The sequence below is a fragment of the Taurulus bubalis genome (assembly GCF_910589615.1).
Source record: "Taurulus bubalis genome assembly, chromosome: 10".
In the NCBI taxonomy this organism is placed as follows: Eukaryota; Metazoa; Chordata; class Actinopteri; order Perciformes; family Cottidae; genus Taurulus; species Taurulus bubalis.
In genome coordinates this window covers 9,604,588-9,628,815 of record NC_136598.1, presented here as the reverse complement: position 1 = coordinate 9,628,815, position 24,228 = coordinate 9,604,588, and the positions used below count along the sequence as shown (strand labels likewise).

The 24,228-nt window shown below is 40.2% G+C and overlaps 1 protein-coding gene across 1 annotated transcript in view; it reads left to right on the top strand.

The window, feature by feature from the left end:
• Window positions 1-972: 972 nt before the first annotated feature.
• The window catches only part of cadm2b (cell adhesion molecule 2b), a gene marked incomplete at its 5' end in the record, with an annotated part of 130,420 nt that continues 107,164 nt past the window's right edge, over window positions 973-24,228 (top strand). The window contains one exon of the mRNA XM_079225018.1: window positions 973-1,033. Within this exon, the coding sequence (XP_079081144.1) occupies window positions 973-1,033 (61 nt within the window). The remainder of the gene's footprint in view (window positions 1,034-24,228) is intronic.

Here is a 24,228-nt window from a genome sequence, read left to right as displayed (position 1 = left end):
CTTCTTTGACGACTGCATGCTGGCCTTTTTTTCATTTGTTGTATTTCTAAGACTCCAAGAAAGACACTCTAGAATTTCCCAAGTGATAATAAGTGTCAATTTTTGCAGTGACACTTATTTCTAGTTGTCTAATAAAGCTGTAATGGTTTTGGGGCGGCTGTTGGAAACTGTCTAAAAAGTGTTAAATTAACACTGCTAGCTGTGGGCATATTTTAATACATTAAATCACTGGAATGGATTTTTTTTGCACCAAGGCTAACACTGTCAAAAACATGGAGGAGAGAGCAGCATCATCATTATTTCCTTTTAGAGCCTGAGAGAGGGCGTGTGGTTGGCACCCATGACCTTATTAGCCTATATATATTTTTTATGATGGGCCTAAATTGACACATACTCCTGCAGAGGCATATTGCTCTGCTCTGACGTTTGCTAAATTATCCTTCCAAAACTCATCAAAAGGATTACTGATGTTCCTTCTCGAAATTGCTGTAAGAAAGTAACCCGTATGTGACACGGTGTAATTGTTTCGACAGTTTACCACAGATCAGAACTATTTCTAGGTGTTCTCCATTGGAGAAGCGTCTTCATTAGTCAAAAAGCGTGGGCGGGACTCTTGCTCTCTGCAGCGAGTCAAAGAGAAAGGCAATAAAGAGAGGCAGGAGCTGCACTTTGCCGACGAGCATCTCTGCCGTCCTGTTAGACTACAGTCATCACAGCCCCCCGCAGGATCTGCGAAAACACACACACTCACACACAGACACATACACACACACACACACACACACACACAGACACACACAGGGACTTCTCTGGAAAAGGCTGAGTTCATCAATGTGACTCCGGTCAGTCCGAAACTGCGCCGTTCACCTGGATAAGTCCATCCCGAGAAGAAGAGACCAAAAGAGAAAGAGACAGAGACGAACGCGAGTGGAGTGTCGACGCAATAGATTTGTGAAGGAACAAGAGAAGAATATGATTGTCAAGCGGAACTTGATCTTCATCCTTTACAGCCTCTGTTCAAGCGTCTTTAAAGGTGAGCGCTGGATGTTGCTGTATAGACGGGCGTGGTGTGCGGGGAGGCGGCGGCTGCGTTAAGTGTAGCCCGAAGCCCATATGTGTTCATGTCACACGTGAGTTCAAGCATACAGGAGAAAGAGACTTGATTTGCCTCATTTTTTTATAAATGATGTGCGTTTGCGCAGCAGTTTCTGCCGGAGGACGACTGGCTGTTGTCTGCTGTCAGACCCGACTGTGCTGGAATGCCTGGAAGTTGAATTGTGCGGCGCAATGAAAAGCAGAATGCGGCTGCACAAGTTTTTTTTTTGTGTGTGTATCGGAGACAACTTGGATGTTGCCCTTCCAATGGTAGTAAGTGGCAGATAAAACATGCGTCTGCTGATGAGTCGCCTGTCAGCCGCATCCTGTGTGTTTGTTCCCCTGAAGCTGGCACATGGATGCACGGAATGTTACAGCAGCTGGTGGCGTGCGTCTTGTTTGTTGTCATTGACTGGGTCGTTTTTTAAGTCATACTGTCGGGTCTCTCTGGGCCTTTTTTTTAAAGTAATTTCACTCGTGACATCAGTGACTTTGCAGAGGGGACAATAAGTCTCCAATATAGCCGTGGCTGCATTTGAGTTGAGCTTTTGTCTCCAGCGCTACCAGTTTGCGCACCGTGTTGTAAGTGCGCGCGCGGACGCATCCTCCTGGACCATCGGTACACAGACTATACGCATTAGCCACGTAGTCGTTCATTCAAAGTTGGGGCTGCTGGGATCAGATGAAGGTATAATGGTTTGGTGATGCCTCTCTGCAGCCAGGCGTCAGTGTCGACAACTCCCTTTAACTCCCCTCACCGTCCCGCTCGTGGACATGCTCGCGCAGCCACCGCCCTGTAGGCGACTCGTGCGCAGATACATGACGCCGACAGCAGAGGGGTACATGGCACGAACTCCCCAATCAAAGCAACCAAAACACATGCTGACTCCATTTCCAATAGATTGTGTCCCACGTGACAGCATGAGGAAGTGTCTTTGTCTTTGTCACTGCTTATTCAGAAGACTGTAGGGAGGAGATAATAGAAGATGATACTGACAGTAACCCATGATCCGAGTGTTCATCCTAAAAAGCTGAGGAATCTAATTATTTAATTCATTAGTTAATTGTATTATTATTTTGATTTTAGCCATCTTTCCCACTCATTTGTTCAATCACAGTGAGTTGTCAAACTTGAGATGCCATCAAGTGGATATATATATATATATATATATATATATATATATATATATATATATATATATATATATATATATATATATATATATATGGTTAAATGTTTAAGCATGATCGATGTGTATACGTTTTTTGTTATTGGAAATAATTTTGTATGATTTATACTATCCAGGCAGCCTTTTATGTCTGTCCATGTCAGTATTGTATGAAAATGAACTTGCAGATACCTGGAACTTGCTTTGAACCCTGTTTAGTTGGTGCATTCAATGATACTCCTTTATCTGGGATATTAGAATTGGCCTCCAATAAGAATTGAATTAATCGGTTGTTTTGTAAGGAATTGCAAAATAAATATCAATTAAGGATGACAATGTGGTAGTGTCTTGCATTACAAGGTTGTTTTTTGACAGCAGAACGTGAGCACATGCACACAGTCCCTCCTTACAGACCATTACCACATCAGAAGAACAAAAACTGTAGATGGACTTAAGAGTCAGTTTCCCGGATTACCTTAACCCTAGAACACTAACGTTAAAAATAGTCACACTGTCGTCGGGTATATTTCCCCCGATAGAAGGAATAGGAATAATCCCTTATTAGTTACACAGTGGGAACATTTACTCTCTGCATTTTGACCCATCCTTAGTATTTTTAGGAGCAGTGGGCTGCCCGTAGTGAAGCGCCCGGGGAGCGATTTAGGGTTCAGTGTCTTGCTCAGGGACACTTCGACATGCAAGCTATCGGGAGACTGGGGATCGAACCAGCTACCTTGTGTTGCAGGACGACCACTCATCCCCATGAGCTACAGCCGCATATAATGTACCTGATAAAATATACTTTTCATCAAAATATATTAAAATACAACAATACAAGTCAAAATTTAAGTATTCTTCCTTTATTTTACCCTATAGAACTTCTCGTAGAACGAAAAACAGGTATCATGGGTGGACCCTGAAAAAAGGCTCAAAGTTTTAGAAAAAAAAAATTGGGGAAAGAAAATGAGGCAAAAACGATTAGAGAATCGTCAATAAAATATGATTAAAAATATAAATAATGCAGCTATGAACTTGTTCTTTGTTCAGGTCGTTCCTGGGACATGTGAGCTTTGTTCTGTGAAGGAAAAGTCTCCCTTCAATGTTAAAACCCATCCGAAATTGTTTCACACTCTATCACTAACGCGAGGTGAAAATCACCCGAACACGTGCCTGTTTAAAAAAATCTGGGATTGGAGCAGAGAGACACACCCACCTTCAATAATGTCTGTGAGCAGGACCCATGCAACTCAGACAAAAGCAACACAATGAAAATAACGTAACCACAATCGCTCGGGTGAAAATCACCCGACGTTAGTGTTCTAGGGTTAAGGATGTTTTTAAGGTTCTGTAGGAGGATTTTAAAGCTATGCTGAAATTAATGTAACGGTTGAAACTATACTTGGATGATGCTTTGGGAAATGGTTGGAAGTAATATTCAGCAAGTGAGTTGTAGTTAAAGGGTGATATGGAACTTCACTGCTATGTTTCTTTAAGGTTCATGTTGGCTGCCTCGGATGCTCGGTCTCAGTTTTATCTAAACTGAAGTTAAATCAAACATTAAAACATTTTCATGTTTGAATGTCAAATGCAAATCTATAAATCTCTAGTATAAATAGCAAACTTGGAGCACACCATTATTGCAGGCTTGAGGCGGTTTGCTTTTGCAATAGTTTATAGCTGTGCTCAACTAATCACTTCTTCATTTTTATGCTTTTTAGTGGACATTATAAATTGTCCCATTCTATTGCTGTTTCAACATTTGGCTGTATCAGAGGTATGTGCATAAATTGTGCTTTTTAGAGTTCATCTAAATACTGCAAAGTGTACAGCAAAAACTCAAAAGCTGCAAGGAGGAGCATTTGTTGCAATAATACAATTAGCATCATGTGCTAACACAACAATGTTGAGTAGAAGTGGACAACCGAATGCAAGCCCATTCTGCAACAGATTTGGGTTCATGACATCCTGCCTGAGAAAACAGGGCACAGAGGGTTTTATCATCTTCTCCAAAAGCTCTACTAAGATACTGCCCACTTCAAGGGCTACTTTAATTATTGATGCAATGTGGCTTAAGTTTAGACACATGAACTAGGAGCACCCAGGGCACTGCGCCAAGAGTCTGTGGAGAAAGCACCCGGAGAGCACAGACCTCCAACAAGGCTGCACTTCAAATGTGTTATTGCAATGGTGAAAAACATTATTTTTTTCATCTGCATTGAGATCAGGATCTGCTGCAAAAATACCAGATTGTTTTCATTCAAAGAGCAGTTTGGGAGTAGTAGTCTGTGGCATATGTTATGAATTCCACATCTTGCAGCGTTAACATCCCATTCAACAAACCACTGATGTGCATGTAGATCTAGTTCAGGCCATGACTTAACCTTTCAGCAAATTCCATTACAATCTGTAGAATACATGTTTGAGATGTCGTGCTTGCTAACAGACAACAAACCAGTAAATGGGACTGAAGAAATAACCTCCTCGCCGAAGGTAACGCGGTGCATGCGTCCCTTTGCGCGATCACAGCCTAATCGACAGTTAAATTGTTGTGCACCGCATCACACACTGCAGTGATACTGTGGGCGAGACCTCAGCCCCAGCAGCTCTGTTCAAGCTCCATAATGCTGGGAGTCATTTCATGCAGCCTCATCCCTCTTGGAACAACTACACCATTAGTGTTTTTGCTTAAATGCATTGCTGGAGTCTTATCTACAGCTGCAGCAGCCTATGGAGTACTACACTGCCTAAATGTTTAATACGCTGTCGTGACAGAATAGATTTATTCTTATGTAGAGTTGGTGCAAATCTATTGTCCTCCTCTCTATTGTCCTTGTGCTCTGAGTGTGAGGCCCTGTTATGTCCATATGTGCACCATAGGAGCCTATGCCACTCTGTGAGGTGTTGGTGAAACACTGCACCAGGGTCGTCACAGACACGTTCCACCAACGGCAGCTGACACCTGACAGACTTGTCAGAGCCAGGTAACAGGTTAGATGGCAGGTGAGCTATTAATGCTAATTAGTCATGCTGTGCGGCTACTTGGTCTCTTTGCCAACCTGTGGGCTGGTTACGTCCGACATGTACGTTGTATCCTCGGTGCGTTTCTTTGTTGGTCGCAGATTCTCTGGTTTGGTCTGACTTTCTTTCCACTCAAGTGTTTCATCACTTTCCTTCTCGCAGAGCCCAAAAAGCTCCCATACCGCCAAGGGAACTTTTCTTTTGTTTGAGCACGGAGCCTTTCATCATTTCTTATCTCGTCAGACATTTTGGCATGTACAACCTGCAGGTGACGTTTGAGCGTTGGTGTGTGTTTGACCATAACGTGTAGGGGCAGTAATGAGGATAAAAAGCATAGAATAAATGAAAGTTGCTGGCCTTTTTTTTTTTTTTACAGCATTTAATCTGATTTCAAAACCAGATATATCAAAACCACAGACAAAGGAGGTTGGCTTGAGGATGAATAATTCTCTCATAATGTAAATGAAAAATGTCTTCCATGATTAAGGAGGGAATTGAGGCAAGTCATAAAAAATGCAAAAGTGCCCTGTAAAACGTTTGATATCTCCTTCAAATATTGGCCCAAAGGTAGACCTATCCATTTCTGAGGTTTAAGAACACGACTTTGATTATTAGATTGGATTTGTAAAATGAATGAGAACAGGATTTCATGTTATCCAAACAAGCTTGTGTGATTATATGAGATGCATTGTTTAACACAATTATAGAATTGTTATTGAAAAGTTACATTAAAAGCATCTTCACCTTTTAAGATCCCTTTTCCATCTCTGCAACCACAAGGGCTATTTGAATAATGTTGGTGTTATAATAAAGGCAACCCATGTGAGCTTTTGTTCAGATGTGTAAATATTAGTACATATGTTACTGGTTAAGAGTAAATAAAGATTGAAACACAACAAAAATAGAAGTTTCAGGTCCGCCTATAAAAAAAGCACTTTCAGGATGTGTATCTATTTGAAATGATGCCTCACTAAGGTCTAAAGCTCTCCCAAAACATAGCACAATATGTGAACAGTCTCTCTGCAAAGTTTGACTTTGAAAAAGGGAAGCAGAACAAAGTTAGAGAGGTTTTAGTACAGAGAGAATTCAGACGAGGTCTCCAAAATCTGTGCCATCTATGCCATTTGAATGTTCTCATGTACCAAACCTTATATTTCACTTGTATTTTACTTATGGTGTTCATTACACTTATATCAGTGTGGATTTACTGGGGAAAATGTGTTTTTCTTTTTCTAATCAACAAAGGTAGGCAGCATTTGCTGACTGTAAAGCGATGAAGCAATTCATGTTGCTGTGTTCTTTGGTTCATATCTCAGTGATGCTTTGGAGCAGAGGGATTTGGTGAATAGAGGTGGAATCTGTGTGGCATCGTCTTGGTTTCTGCCATCTGTTTTTTTCTGATAGCACCAAGCTACGGGTTGCTAGTTCCGGAAACATGGTTCTCTTGTTTAAATTGATGTGTAACATCAATATATTTGCTCATGATTATTGTAATGTTTTACACAGTTTAACTATCATGTCTGAAATTCAACCTATATAGGGGCCTCGGGAACACATCAGCAATGACACTTTATATTTACCACACCACTCAACAAATTGATGATCCTCAAAACCATATAAATCTAACAAAATAGCACCTGAATGTGTAATATTGTATTTGTCATTGAATCATAATCAAGGAACTGAAAATCATCAAAATGCTGGTTCAGACACAATATTTTATTTTGCATCTTTTGTCAGAAAGGCAAGGTTTGAAATACGATGTACTAGAATTTAAATCCAAAACTCTTTCATAAACAAGTATGCACAACACATGCATATTAATCCACACACAACACATCATACAAGCTTTCCCTTATTTGATTGTTTTCATTTACATTCGGGACAGAAATGCCAACCGATGAGAACAAAATCAATTGTATGTATATGAATGAACACTTTCTGCTCTATATGGTTAGGATTATGAGTAGCATGTAACAAAATCCAATCGGTTTGACTGGCCTAAAAAGTAAATATTTAGTTTTCAGAGTTTCAGAGGGCAAGGATTCAAATCAATCATCAAAGTGTCTCCCTTTAGCTTTCTCGGGTAGCCTCCAGTTGTCTGGAGCAGAAACCGGCGTAATATACAGTAGAGTGCAGTGAGGATTCCAGCAGCAGCACTAGACAGTGGACACAGATGCGATGAAGTGGTGTCCTTCCTGCACAGTCAATTTGTCATTTAGAGTATTACAGCATTGTGCACCACTCAGTTCTTATATGTGACAATAGAACTTCCAGCTTGGATCGGGGTGTATCGAACATCTCTCCAAATTAAAACATATTGGACCCAAGTGAAAGCGAACCCCAAAATCTCATATATTGTGAGAGACACAGGAAGCCCTTGAAATGTATGCAGGGACGCATCTCCCGTGGATTGGAATAATCAGGCAGCAGGAACAACCCGGTGGAGCTGAACACAAGGTATGGCAGAGGAAGGGAAGGTACTTTACAGTCAAGGATACCCGTTGCTCAGAGCTCAGGGTTAGCTTAACCCTGCAGAGCGTCTCCCAGCTGCCAAGTGCTGGCTCTGGTGCTGTGCTGTATACCACTGCAAATGAATAATCCAGTAAAGGGGACAAATGTGCTCTGAAAGAGCCGCTGCTGCCCTGCTTGCCTTCTGTTGACAGATATACATCTGTAGGGATAAGCCTCAAGCCAGAAGCAAATGTGCTCAGACAAGTGAGGAACGGGCTTAAAGATTAGCTGCTTGCTTCCCCAACCAAGGCGCATGCTGTCAGTCTCCCTTCGCTATGCTCTTTGTCATAGTGCTTTTACACGCCATGCCCCCTCGGAGTGGGTACAGGCTTAGCAATGAAGCCGATAGACTGTAAGGGCAATTATGCTATTAAAGATTATTTTGACTCGAATTTGAGCAAAAGAGGTGAAGACATTTTTCTACTTGCCAGGAAGCCTGCCTCAAGATACTCATGATAAGTTTAAAGCCACGATTGGTCACGCTGAAAAGTTAAAGCAGTGCTTACATCAATCTAATGGCTCCTGAAGAGGCACCTGTGTTCACACATTTTAAAAAGGAACAGAATTTGCATGTGTTCCTATGGTCCCGGACAGCTGAGTCAATAATAAACTAAATCTAAACATGAGCGACTAGCTGCCGAAGCTGAAAGCCAAGTTTTTCATTTGTCAAGTCATCAAGTAGCAGATACTCTATTTACAAGAGAACTGTATGTTTCAAGTTTTATAGCTGTGTCAAACTGACTTCACAGCTGAGGTAGGATGTTGTGTTCTCGTTTGCAACCACATTGATTATTACCAGCTGTGAATGGAGGCGTATTATTAAAGCAAAGTTGTTTTTTATTAAGTCATTTATAACGTTGCTAATTGGGAATCTGCTCATGATGTGTGTGTATATATATAAATGTGTGTGTGTGTATATATATATATATATATATATATATATATATATATATATATATATATATATATATATATATATATATGTATGTCCCCAACATATCCAATAAATATGCAGCAGAACTGATCCCACTTGCATATCTACTGTAAACGCCTAAAATAGTCTAAAATGAAAAACTCAAACTTTTGAGACTATTTGAATAGAATCTGCACAGAATGGAATAAAACACATTTCCGATTGAAGATTTGATGAATGGCATTGGTCTGTGCTGTTGGAAAGGCGTCTTACAGTGAGACGTTTATGTTTTTTATGCATTCCCTATGTTTCAGTATTTTTCCCAAAATGAAGCCTGTACTTCATTTTATTCCCGTTTGCAGTGTTGACCTTTACCAATCTTTTTGGCCCTCATCTCTGGGCTTTGTGCCCGACTATGGACGAGCCTCTGAATCTCATTTAGCCCGTGTGATGATCTTCCTTTTCTCCTCTTGCTGCAGTCTCTATGAACAAAGTTAATATTTTGTTTTGCTCAGAAATGACAGCCATACACCATTCCCTGACCCAGCGGGCATGTTATTTGTTTTAGTCTATCTTTTTTTTTGACCTAGTCACCGAGATATTATGTTTTCTGTTGAGCTTTTCTGATAATTATCACAATGGTCTTCATTCTTCTAAGAAAAAAACAAAACACAAGTTTGCTTCATGCCAGTGAGAGAGGTGTTGAGTGCAGATTGTTAACCGTGAAAAATTGGGTTGCATCATTATCTGTTTGCCGTATATGTAATGTTCTGCTTCTGTTCTTTGGGAGGTTTCCAGAAATAGTGATTGACCATCTGAGGTATCACACTGGAGCCCATCACCTGGCAGCCTGGCCAGAAGTGACACTACATGTGTTGAGTCATGTCAGGGCCTTTTCCCAGTGCACACACAAAGCCTCAATAAGGCCAATAAGCTGAGGAGCCTTTGTTTAGTCAGATATGGGCATTTGAATGTGCATTCAGTTCACACAACCTTTCCTCTCCGTCGTTGTGTTTTTACAACGCTTCAGTATGAAGCAACAGGAGTTCTCAATGAGAAGGCAGCTTTGGTCAAGCCTTGGAAGATATCTCTTGTGTAATAAGTATTCAGAGTTGCTTATTGATTTGCTCAACGTTGGTGTTTTAAATATGTTGTTGTAATGTGTTTTATACACTCGCTGGCTGCTGCTTTTAAATGTTTCTATTTTTATGCGTTAACACTGAAATTCCATCAGTCTCACGGTCAATAGGATTTTGCATCACTGGGCTGCTGTGCTCATAAAGACCCTTCAGTCGAGCAGTCAGGCTGGACGTCTGAGCTTCAGATAAAGGAGACTTTGTTGCACTGTCTTTAGAAATTTGATAGCTGGAATAAGTCATGCATTTTCATAGACTTCTAAGCAGCACATCATGGCAATCTAGTTATCTATTTCAGGGTAATGTTCAGCATTTAATGGCTATATGATTTGAGATGGTTCGTGCACAATGCAAAATTAAAGACCCTGAAAAGAAAGAAAAACGATGGAAACGGGAAACCTGCTAAGGACAGATTGTTGACTTGTGAAAGAGAAGGACGGCTTGTCGTTACGTTTTGTTGAGGCACAGATAAAACTCATTCATATTCTCAGCTGGCTGAATCCCTCTCAGGGTTTTAAGGAGCTCTAGTTTATCTCAGCATACATTTAGCAGAATGCAGACAGGTGCACCTGTCCACCGCAGAGGCCGTCCTAGACAGACACATGGTAACATCCATGTTGTGAGGCAATTTAGTGTCTCCAGTTCCCTTCAGACTTTGAGGTTTGTAAATTAAAGAGCAAATACTAACAAAGAGCAGTCTAATTAAAACGTGTCTTCAAGTCTGGCCATATTTCGTGACATTTTCCCATATGCTTTTTCTTTCTCCCTCGACGCCCGAGTGCTGTTATCACTGCAAAATAAGTAAGGTGACTGTTGATGTGCCTGAGAGCAACCAGGAAAAAATGTACCAGTCAAACAGTTTGTTTTCTTACAGCAATTACATTTGACAATTTTATTGAGCAACCTTGCTTGTAGTTATCAGTAGACTAATTCCCACTGCATTCGCTGTCTGACGGCAGTAGAACATTCAGCTCAATCTTTACAGTTGCATTATGCAACCAGTCTCTGGCAGTTGTTTCAGAAACGTCCTTAATGTAAAAATGAATTTCCCCGAACTAGTGAAGAAATTCAGTGTTAATAGATGCAATGCAAAAGCAGAAACATTCACACTTTTCGCTTCAGTGTAACAACTAGAAAATGATTTTGTTCTCCATGGACATCCTGAAAAATCAACTTCGGAATAAAGACACAAAAAGCAGAAACTTAAGCTCATGCATGTTTATACCCTTTTATTGACTTACTCTTTAAAGGCTTCCCACAAGTCTCTAAAGCTGGAGTGTAGATACTGAATGCAGGCATATTTGCAAGTGAAGGTGGGGGATAAAAGCATTGAAACCCATGTCCTCATAAAGAGGGATCAGCAGTCTGAACGGGAGCTGCATACCGATGCAAAGGATGCCAGTGCTCAGAGCCAGAGAGCATGCTTTGCTTTGCTGGGGGGAAAAAAAGCCTTAAAGCCGCTAAGCTGAGAGCAAGAGGGGGGGAAGGAAGAGAAGGTGCAAAGCAGGAAGGCACACAAACTGGAAACAGCAGAGCGAAGTATAGGTGTAACCTAATCTGCTATTTCCTTCACCGGCAAGGGGTTAATGCAGTTCAAAATAATGGTTACACCATTACATGTGAGATAACGTAGCATGCTGTCTATCCACAGATGTATGCAAGGAAAGAAAGCTGAAGATGTTTAAGAGAATTAGGCATAAATCCAAATTCCAGTGTTCAGAGGAGCATTACAATTAGCAAAGACAGATTACCTCCTCTTCACAGAGACTGCATTGCATTGGGAGTTGTCTTTAAGGAAAGTGTTTCACCACCTGCGGACTGCTGCATGAGCGTGACAGTCTGAGGGTGTGTTCACACAGAGTTTGGCTGTTTGGAGCATTTTATTCTAACCCTGGAGCATTGTTGTTTTAGTGTGGTTGATTTTGGCAGGCATGAGCAAGTTTTTGCAAGTTGAGTAACCGTTCTGAGAAGGAAGATGCAGCCGTCATACAGCAGGATGTCTTGCACATTCTTTTCCAGTTTTGAGAAGCTGCAGCAAACTGCTTTAAAATTACTTTTAAGAGCAATGGCTAACCGTTGACACCGTTTGTGGCTTCAGTAGAGTTCAAAATATAGAAATGAATTTGCTTCATGGGACCTTTCTTGAAGACTACAACGAAAAAATATGGAAGAAGTATGGAAAAAGGTAGTGACATGAAGATGTTTTGAGGTAAGAATAGTAGTCCCCATAGCAGATGAGGATTCAACTTGAGACTGTTTACAATATCACCATATATAGGAGAAAAGTGTGTCCGCAGTGGAGTTATGAATTGCAGTCTCATGCTCAACAGTCTTGGTCTTTAGGGAACTTTTGGCCTGACTAACATCCTTTGTAGTAGACTATACAGTAATGACACACTGGGCCTACTACGTGCTCTGAAATGAAGAATAAAGGGTGCAGATGAGTTTGATTTATAATGACCACTGTCGTGAAAGTGTATGCTGTGCGGTAGGGCTGTGGGATATACCGGTTTCAGTTTTCCGTACACTATGAATTTTTCATATACCGTCATACCGGTCGCTGCTGTTTGGCAGGCAACAACATTTAATGTTCACAGTTTGAAGCTGAAGGAGCAGCGGACCGAGCTACGTAGGTCTCATGTTAACTCATTTGACTTGTGGTGTGCAAATGACATAGCCAAAAGGCATGCTGGTTAAATGACACCGCCCACACAGTAAGACTTTTCCTGTGCAGCAAAGTGGGCGGGCTTTACCCATCATGCCTTTTGGCGATGTCATATCTTGCACACCCTGAGTCAACTTCTATTCGTGAGACGTAAGTAGCTCAGACCGCTGTTGACGTACCTGTGAGTGTAAACATTAAATGTTGCTGCCGGCTGAAGAATGACAATAGTAGTTACAGCCGCGCATGCGCCACTAGTATCAAGGGATACCGCCATACCGCCCAGCCCTACTGTGCGGTTAATTTCTTAAATTGCATATTCACTGACAGTTTGCATATTCTAACTATACCTATACTATATTTAAACAAAAGCTGGGCTTTACACACATTGATTAAATGCCCCCCCCGTATAATCGTTGAACAGGCAGTCTCATCAATGTGTCATAGGGTCTTTGATTTAGATATTCAGACTACGAGGTAAGTGGCCCTGTTTTAAATGAAAAAACTCCAGGTGTACCTGGTTTTGGTTGGGTCATTTTCCTTCTAAAACATAGCAAATTGCTTCTTTTTTTTTGCAATTACACCTTCAAAGCGACTGTGAGCAGAGCTTGAAGTCAAAATCCAAAGAAGTTCCAAACCCAATATGGGGAGTAAAGGAATAAATGGGATAATGAAGGTCAGACCTTAATTATTAGACCAACACGTGATGCTAGATGCTTGTGACAACATGGACGATGCTGAATTAGAAAAGTTTACTAATTTAAATGCACATTCTTAAATCTGTAGATGTTTCTCTAATGGGATCAGTTTTGTAAATTATTTAAAAAGGCATCAACATGGTTAAGTTTAACTTCAAAAGTGCCTCTGTGTCACATTATGCTATGGTGTTTGGAACAGGGTCAACTCGCCTTTACTCCACCTATTCGCCAAATTTCTAAATATTGATCTAAATAGCTATCGGAGATGGTGACGAGTAGTTAGTCACATCATAGCTGCCACGTCAGTTTCTTTGGATTGGCAATAGCGATATTGCATGCCGCTGTGACCTGTGTGTTGTGCATTATGGGCTCTGTTTTGTATTTACCAACAATGGCAAAGAAAACATTTATTTTCTATAAACATTTAATTTGGTCAGTTATCAGACTTTTAAATTGCAAAGAAGTGTATTATTTATGCAAACAAAGGCTGCAAAGAAAAAAAAAACGTGTATTGCAGATTATTGTCTCAATAATAGATTCTTAGTTTAGGAATAAAGCCATCAGACCCACCTAGCCATCAGATTTATTAATCGACTAAGCATTCTACATTGTATAGGCTTTGTCTTCTGCACATGCGCATGCAAAGTTGTGAAGATGTTTTTCACACCCTTGTGCCCTGCACCTCCCTCGCTTGCATCTGCACTTGCGACAAATAACAGCCAAGCGACCATAGTTCTGTTCCCAATTTTTTTGTGAAGTGAAGAAGTAAATAAAGAGGTCCAGCGATATACATATGTGTACCAGCTACCGGGTTTTCTCCATCCTCCCAATGAACCTTCATCCCAAATGCAAAAGATGCCTTGTCCATGTCAGACTAGCGCTTACCCTCCCAGGTCTTTGCTCGCTTGCCTACGGAGGGGCGGCGGCGACGAGTGGCGGCCCTCATGGCACTTCAAGTTGAAGTTGGCAGGGACGACAGCTGGGTTAATTGCCAGGATACCTTACAGGTAGAAGAGCTGGACATCTCCACTTGCGACCCCCCTAACATCCCGGATGAGGACCATTGGGATGGCCACGAGTCTGCGGAATCAGCTTCCTTCATAGTGGGTTCTCTTCCTGTAGACTCATGACAATGAGGGATATGAAGCCTCGCATTCCCATCTTTCTCCGTGCCTACCTCTGTCAGGAGCCCTGCAGCAGTGGCTTTCTCCTTTTCCGCGTCATTAACCTACCGCTAAACCAATTATTCAGGATCTTCTGGGCATCATAAAAATGGCAGCAGATGTGAGTGGCATGGAAATACCTGTACTTGTCTGCGCCCTCTTAGGGCAAGACGTCTGTCAGCAGGAGCCGCAGACCAGTCATTCCTCAGTGTTACCTCACTTATCAGAACTCTAGACCTTTACAGAAGCAGCCTTCCAGCCCCTAAAAACTATGAGCCCTTCGCCAAAGTCCGCGGGACAACTCAACGTGCTCCGGCTTGCACCCATCAGGTCCAACCTGGCAGCCCGGCAACCCCACACACAACAGCGTCAGTGGCAGTGACAGGATATGGGCAACGGGTGTCCTTTTCAGAGCCCCCCACTTTCCTCTAAAGAGCAGTTTCCTCTCAGTCAGTCTGCACAGGGGCATGACATACATCTTTCAAACCCACAAGTGATAGCTCTACGCCTATTTTTTATAGAGTTTGGAGTAACAATACGCAACATTTCAGCTCTTGTGCGAACTGCTGATTCCTTTTCTTGGAACATATCTTACCTTTGTAGCAGCTTTTCACTTCACCACCGATAATCACTTTTTTTTCTCTTTTTTTTCTTTAATTTATCTCCGATAGATTTTTTTTTTTGTATTTTAGAATGAATGAATTTAGATGAATTCATTAAAATTAAAATTAAAAAGAGAAACAATTTAATAATATTCGATCAGAAAAGTTTTTGTTTCAGATATAGGAAAGTGGAAACAGTGGGCCCTGAGCAGACATGACTTGTACTCTCAGTATGAACTTTGAGCCCAATAAGAGTCCTGCCCTCACCATAGTCCATTATATCTGCTATCTGTTCGGAAATGCTAGAGGAAAAGATGTGCTATTTTGGATTGTGTTGCTGAAATAGCAGGATATAAAGCCAGGATGGACCCTACAATAAGCTCTTATAATGGCCAGTCTGGATAGACACTGTCTTTTGTGGGCTGAAAGATAATTACACATTTAGTATCTTCCAGTACTCCAGGAGTGTGAGGACATCCGGTGTGTTCCCGGTGACCTTAACTACTGGAACTGTAGCCTCCCCCAGATAATGACCACTCTGAACCCCAGAAGCAGGCCTCATCACCCCATAAATGCAGGGACCATATGGACTGGCAGTGGAAAGGTGCCAACAGTCACTTTTCAAATGGACGCATACTTGCAGGAGGCTTTTGTGCTGTGGAAAAATACTTGGTTGGCATTTTCACAGGTTCGTAAAGACAGTGTTTTTTAGAGGCTGTAGTTCCGTCACAATGGCCAAATGGCAGATGTCTCTCAAAGTGCAATGACATTTTTCAGTGTGTTCTCAACCTGAAGGGAACTATGTGCAGATATACTGACTAAATCTGTGGTTGTGGAGTTGTGGAGTTGTGGATGGTTGAAAATGCCAAGTTCAGGGCAAATTAAGGGTCATTGTGGAACAGATTATTTTAAATGTATTTTTCTCGATAAGGTAAGTTTACCAAAATTCTAACCAAATGGAGGTTCAACACATTACTCACAAAAACCCAGAAACCAGAAATGTGGTACTGAAGGTGCCTTTCGGACCCACTGTAGCTCACGTTTCAAGACAACACAGCGCCACATGGCCCATAGATCTGTGAAATGATACTTAGGATGTGGCTTCTTTGATATACAAAATTGGCTTGGAGATCTTGCATATCCTCTTCCTTCTAAAGGGAAACGCAATGTATGGAGTTTTTTCTTTATCTATAGATTCAGTCCCGCTTGAACAATCACTGTGTGAGGTAGCTTGATGTAGATGTGGGCTCTCTGGACACAATTGCTTTTTGTGGTACACACCATCCAATTCTGTGATGCTGGTCTTGAAGCACTGATATGACTGAACCAGGGATTAGCATCTACAATCAGACAGTTTGCTTCATATCAACCAGGTTTCTGAAGACTCTAAGTTCTTTGTGATACGATGTGATTTATAACTTCTTCTTTTTTCTTCTATTGCAAATATGATTACCTTTACATCACAGAATCCTGTCACAATAATCAAATACATGAATAAACAAGTACAATAATATTGGAATAATATTGGAAATACCTTTATAACATTGTCAATACTAAACAAACTTCAAAAGTGTGTAAAACAAACAACAATCAAATATATTGTAAACAAATTAACTGTATTATTTGAACATTCATTCACATTTGTTGCTTGGCTGATTGGATGAACATTAGATGGACAGAGGTGTGTGTGTGTGTGTGTGTGTGTGTGTGTGTGTGTGTGTGTGTGTGTGTGTGTGTGTGTGTGTGTGTGTGTGTGTGTGTGTGTGTGTGTGTGTGTGTGTGTGTGTGTGTGTGTGCGCGCGCATGTGACACCTCGATAACATCACAGGGACCGGAGTCAAGCTCGCATTATTGTGCCCATCTGAACATATTGCAAACTGGATGCAACAGTGCCACAACTAAACTCTCTCTGACCTTGGTTACAATAACATCTGCATCTGGATATTATCTGGATAAGAGCATCTGATCACAGGTCTCTGCATTTCACCCCTGGGTTGATGTTTTTGCTTTTCTTGTGTCTGCACTTTGATTGGATCTCAATGTGTAAATAAGGTAGGTGGAGCTAGGTGATGGTAACTAACTGACAAACAAGACAACCCAACAAAACCTTGATTGTGCGTCTATAAAAATAAAAGATTTTAAATAAGAAGACAATGGTTGACTTTTATTGTGAATATTTTACAGGAAAATGTGTACCAAATTAGTGGAGCTTTGTTGGAGACTTATGGGCTCTGTTTTGTATTTACCAACAATGGCAAAGAAAACATTTATTTTCTATAAACATTTAATTTGGTCAGTTATCAGACTTTTAAATTGCAAAGAAGTGTATTATTTATGCAAACAAAGGCTGCAAAGAAAAAAAAAACGTGTATTGCAGATTATTGTCTCAATAATAGATTCTTAGTTTAGGAATAAAGCCATCAGACCCACCTAGCCATCAGATTTATTAATCGACTAAGCATTCTACATTGTATAGGCTTTGTCTTCTGCACATGCGCATGCAAAGTTGTGAAGATGTTTTTCACACCCTTGTGCCCTGCACCTCCCTCGCTTGCATCTGCACTTGCGACAAATAACAGCCAAGCGACCATAGTTCTGTTCCCAATTTTTTTGTGAAGTGAAGAAGTAAATAAAGAGGTCCAGCGATATACATATGTGTACCAGCTACCGGGTTTTCTCCATCCTCCCAATGAACCTTCATCCCAAATGCAAAAGATGCCTTGTCCATGTCAGACTAGCGCTTACCCTCCCAGGTCTTTGCTCGCTTGCCTACGGAGGGGCGGCGGCGACGAGTGGCGGCCCTCATGGCACTTCAAGTTGAAGTTGGCAGGGACGACAGCTGGGTTAATTGCCAGGATACCTTACAGGTAGAAGAGCTGGACATCTCCACTTGCGACCCCCCTAACATCCCGGATGAGGACCATTGGGATGGCCACGAGTCTGCGGAATCAGCTTCCTTCATAGTGGGTTCTCTTCCTGTAGACTCATGACAATGAGGGATATGAAGCCTCGCATTCCCATCTTTCTCCGTGCCTACCTCTGTCAGGAGCCCTGCAGCAGTGGCTTTCTCCTTTTCCGCGTCATTAACCTACCGCTAAACCAATTATTCAGGATCTTCTGGGCATCATAAAAATGGCAGCAGATGTGAGTGGCATGGAAATACCTGTACTTGTCTGCGCCCTCTTAGGGCAAGACGTCTGTCAGCAGGAGCCGCAGACCAGTCATTCCTCAGTGTTACCTCACTTATCAGAACTCTAGACCTTTACAGAAGCAGCCTTCCAGCCCCTAAAAACTATGAGCCCTTCGCCAAAGTCCGCGGGACAACTCAACGTGCTCCGGCTTGCACCCATCAGGTCCAACCTGGCAGCCCGGCAACCCCACACACAACAGCGTCAGTGGCAGTGACAGGATATGGGCAACGGGTGTCCTTTTCAGAGCCCCCCACTTTCCTCTAAAGAGCAGTTTCCTCTCAGTCAGTCTGCACAGGGGCATGACATACATCTTTCAAACCCACAAGTGATAGCTCTACGCCTATTTTTTATAGAGTTTGGAGTAACAATACGCAACATTTCAGCTCTTGTGCGAACTGCTGATTCCTTTTCTTGGAACATATCTTACCTTTGTAGCAGCTTTTCACTTCACCACCGATAATCACTTTTTTTTCTCTTTTTTTTCTTTAATTTATCTCCGATAGATTTTTTTTTTTGTATTTTAGAATGAATGAATTTAGATGAATTCATTAAAATTAAAATTAAAAAGAGAAACAATTTAATAATATTCGATCAGAAAAGTTTTTGTTTCAGATATAGGAAAGTGGAAACAGTGGGCCCTGAGCAGACATGACTTGTACTCTCAGTATGAACTTTGAGCCCAATAAGAGTCCTGCCCTCACCATAGTCCATTATATCTGCTATCTGTTCGGAAATGCTAGAGGAAAAGATGTGCTATTTTGGATTGTGTTGCTGAAATAGCAGGATATAAAGCCAGGATGGACCCTACAATAAGCTCTTATAATGGCCAGTCTGGATAGACACTGTCTTTTGTGGGCTGAAAGATAATTACACATTTAGTATCTTCCAGTACTCCAGGAGTGTGAGGACATCCGGTGTGTTCCCGGTGACCTTAACTACTGGAACTGTAGCCTCCCCCAGATAATGACCACTCTGAACCCCAGAAGCAGGCCTCATCACCCCATAAATGCAGGGACCATATGGACTGGCAGTGGAAAGGTGCCAACAGTCACTTTTCAAATGGACGCATACTTGCAGGAGGCTTTTGTGCTGTGGAAAAATACTTGGTTGGCATTTTCACAGGTTCGTAAAGACAGTGTTTTTTAGAGGCTGTAGTTCCGTCACAATGGCCAAATGGCAGATGTCTCTCAAAGTGCAATGACATTTTTCAGTGTGTTCTCAACCTGAAGGGAACTATGTGCAGATATACTGACTAAATCTGTGGTTGTGGAGTTGTGGAGTTGTGGATGGTTGAAAATGCCAAGTTCAGGGCAAATTAAGGGTCATTGTGGAACAGATTATTTTAAATGTATTTTTCTCGATAAGGTAAGTTTACCAAAATTCTAACCAAATGGAGGTTCAACACATTACTCACAAAAACCCAGAAACCAGAAATGTGGTACTGAAGGTGCCTTTCGGACCCACTGTAGCTCACGTTTCAAGACAACACAGCGCCACATGGCCCATAGATCTGTGAAATGATACTTAGGATGTGGCTTCTTTGATATACAAAATTGGCTTGGAGATCTTGCATATCCTCTTCCTTCTAAAGGGAAACGCAATGTATGGAGTTTTTTCTTTATCTATAGATTCAGTCCCGCTTGAACAATCACTGTGTGAGGTAGCTTGATGTAGATGTGGGCTCTCTGGACACAATTGCTTTTTGTGGTACACACCATCCAATTCTGTGATGCTGGTCTTGAAGCACTGATATGACTGAACCAGGGATTAGCATCTACAATCAGACAGTTTGCTTCATATCAACCAGGTTTCTGAAGACTCTAAGTTCTTTGTGATACGATGTGATTTATAACTTCTTCTTTTTTCTTCTATTGCAAATATGATTACCTTTACATCACAGAATCCTGTCACAATAATCAAATACATGAATAAACAAGTACAATAATATTGGAATAATATTGGAAATACCTTTATAACATTGTCAATACTAAACAAACTTCAAAAGTGTGTAAAACAAACAACAATCAAATATATTGTAAACAAATTAACTGTATTATTTGAACATTCATTCACATTTGTTGCTTGGCTGATTGGATGAACATTAGATGGACAGAGGTGTGTGTGTGTGTGTGTGTGTGTTTGTGTGTGTGTGTGTGTGTGTGTGTGTGTGTGTGTGTGTGTGTGTGTGTGTGTGTGTGTGTGTGTGTGTGCGCGCGCATGTGACACCTCGATAACATCACAGGGACCGGAGTCAAGCTCGCATTATTGTGCCCATCTGAACATATTGCAAACTGGATGCAACAGTGCCACAACTAAACTCTCTCTGACCTTGGTTACAATAACATCTGCATCTGGATATTATCTGGATAAGAGCATCTGATCACAGGTCTCTGCATTTCACCCCTGGGTTGATGTTTTTGCTTTTCTTGTGTCTGCACTTTGATTGGATCTCAATGTGTAAATAAGGTAGGTGGAGCTAGGTGATGGTAACTAACTGACAAACAAGACAACCCAACAAAACCCTGATTGTGCGTCTATAAAAATAAAAGATTTTAAATAAGAAGACAATGGTTGACTTTTATTGTGAATATTTTACAGGAAAATGTGTACCAAATTAGTGGAGCTTTGTTGGAGACTATTCTTCAATACAACAAGTCTAGTAATATTGGATTGGAAAAAAATATTCAAATAAAACATACATAAAATAAAACCACACAACCGAAACAATAAATAACACGGACTCTCTGGCTCTGTTAAAAAAAAACATGAAATGGCAGGGAAAAACCTGCTGGTTTAAAGAGCGGCAAGAAAAGGGAAAACCATATATTTCATCACTGGGATTTATCACATGAAAAAAACATTAATTTGCACAGTGCAAGTGTAGCTGATGATACTTGTAATTGTGTCTGACTTTAAACCATTCTCTGTGCTCTACTCTCTTCAGTTTCCAAACACAATCAGTGAAACACAATCAGGATATTTTAAGATGTTCTTCTCGAATACTGCAATGGACTGATCCTGAATTACTTGCACTTTTGCCAATGGCAACGCAGGAGCAGTAATAAGAAATATGGCTTTTCAAATATTCTTAGCTATACAAAGGCTTTATCAAATGTATCCCGGATTGACAGTCTCCAGTGGGATTTTCACATTCAGTAGTAACACTGAAAATATAACCCGATGTCATGTATTCAATATGAGATGAGATTTAACTCAGAAAATGGTTTAAAGCTGATACACAGTTGATGAGTGGCCTATACCTTATTTAGGCCAAGTTTAACATTCAAACACAACTTCACACCCAGATACTGATACTGATATTAATATTCAGAACACTTTTTGTATCTAATTACAATCGTATCACAATCCTTGTTAGTCATATTTTTTTCTAAAGAAATCCCATTTTACATAGGGTTCCATTGGTTGTTATGATGATGCATTGTCATCATTGTTAAGACTGACCCACAAAGTGACAAATAAAATTACAAAATAATTACAAAAATAACTAAAACAGCTATTTAAGCATGCTATATGAAATACATTATTTATTAAAGTCATATATATATATATATTTAAAGTAGTGGTTATGGTTAAATAAGTGAAGTGTATCACACGTTCTATTAAAACATAATGTGTGTAAAGACACATATTTCTCTAAACCCTGCCTGTTTAACACATATTAACAAAATATTTGTTTATGATACATTATTATTAATATGCAGACATTTTGTTATTCTTCAATGTATGTTCCTTGACACATTTATAAGTGGCTTTTCAGGTATCAAGTGATGATAGGCCCACTTATGGGCATTTTTTATTTATTGCAAAAAATATACATAAATCACAAGAAAATATGTTAATGCTGCACATCAAATTAAACACCAAAGCCTTTGCTACAAGAATCAATAAGCCATTAAACAAAAAACTCAAACAGAAAGAAAGACAATCATAAAAGTATAAAAAGTATTGTTGTTACACTTTGTGTTTTTACAGTTTGATAAAAAATTAATCTGTTCATTCAGTTAATTTGTGTGCTTGTTTTATTTTAATGGGAAATATATAGGTTGTTTTATGAATTAAAAAAATCACAAAATCATAATTCATTAAAAACATCGTAATTCATTAAAAAATGCTGTATTTGAATGTATTGATCACCATAAGTAATATACAAGTGAAATATATGGTTTGGTACATCATACAATTCAAATGGCACAGATGGTGCCCAAATGTGCCCAAATGTCCCCGAATGCTCATTTGAGTCCTCGCCTGAATTTTCTCTGTACTAAACCCTCTCTAACTTTGTTCTGCTTCACTTTTTCAAAGTCAAACTTTGCAGAGATAATGTTCACATATTGTGATTATGATTTGGGAAAAGTAGACCTTAGACCTTGCAAATGCCTCATTTCAAAGAAATAATCATCCTGAAAGTGCTTTTTTTCTAGGCGGACCTGAAAGCTTTTCATTTTTGCTTTGAGTATGTTACTCTTAACCAGTAACATATAGACTGATATTTACACATCTGAACAAAACCTCACATTATACTCATTTATCATAACACCAAAAGTATTCAAATAGCCCTAGTGGTTGCAGAGATACACCCTTTTTAGTTTGGGTATGCAATTTTTGAGCTGAAGCCTAAAAATAGCTTGGTGCTTAAATATATTGACCATTTATCAGCTTCTTTCACAAACGTTCATACCACATATCATACATTTATGGAAACAGCCTTTCCAATATGCTCTCATGAAGTCAAAAAGTGCAGCTCTTAGAATCGTTACCAATAATTGGCTTCATGTTTCAGCCTAATAACGAGTCTTTCCAAAGAACAGAGATCAGCAACAATCACATTTCTTCTAACTAACATTTAGTTCGGTTGAATAATTCACCGTACCATTATTCAGACTTCATGGTTTTCTTACCCTCATGTTATACTGACCAAATCTGTGTTTTAATGAATAGGATATATGTAATTCATGTTGTGATTTGATGTGTTTGAATGCAGAACTGTTTTTCAGTAATTGGAGACGTGAAGCTGTAAAGACTGGTTGGACTGCTAATTTGCATTCAAAATAAAAATGGACTTTAAAGTGAACCTCTAATGCTTGAAGTGTTTGAATTGACAGTGTAGTGAGTATGCTGATAATATCAAAAAGCATACAGCTGCAATAAAGCCCCACGACTAGGGAGGTTGAGAAAAATACAACTGTGCTTTTTTCCCCTCCACATAACATGAATTAATGTTAGCATTAATGAAGGTGATGGGTGTGGGAGATTATAGGCAAAAGTGGTTAAGTTGATAGATTGTTTAATCATTGCGTACATTTAATGTACCTTACATTGAAAAACAGCAGATTGGGGCTGTCTGGAAGTGCCACATGACACGAAACCACAAACTTAAAAGCCACTCTTACCTAATTATTTGTTCCCCTCCACTTCCAGTTGACAGAACCCATATCTAATGTTGGTGTAATTCATGCAAATTAATTTCTTGTAAGTACAGTATGATTTATAAATGTATCCACCACATTGAGCTAAATGTAGCAGCAGTGGTTCTGGTGAGCGCTGGGTCGTACATGATGATACCGCACTAAATGAATCACAACGGCATCTCTGAATTTAGAGGCGAGCAGTCAACCTGAAGAGCAGTCAACCTTTTCATATACCATCAAAACAATTAATTTAGTACATGATATTAATCAGTGCTTTAAGGTCCTGTCTTTTAAAAGGGTCTGAAGAAAAACAGAGTGAATTGTAATGCCTTTTCTGCACGGAGAAGGCCACATTATGCACAATTACCCATTGCTTTTCATTACGACACATTTGTGTATATATTGATGTTGTATTTCTTGCTTTAAGGAATTACATGTGATCATCACTTTTGATTGAACTAATAGAGAGTCCATAATTATTCAGGTCCTTTATGTGCACTAACAGATGCCTCATGGGTGTGTTGTTTCCTGTTTTAGTTTTTGAATGTGGTAAGTAAAGGCTTTGAGTTTAAAAACGATCACTCGACTGCTTCGTCAGCAGCACCTTATCTGTGATGTGTTTCTTTTAGAAAAATGCA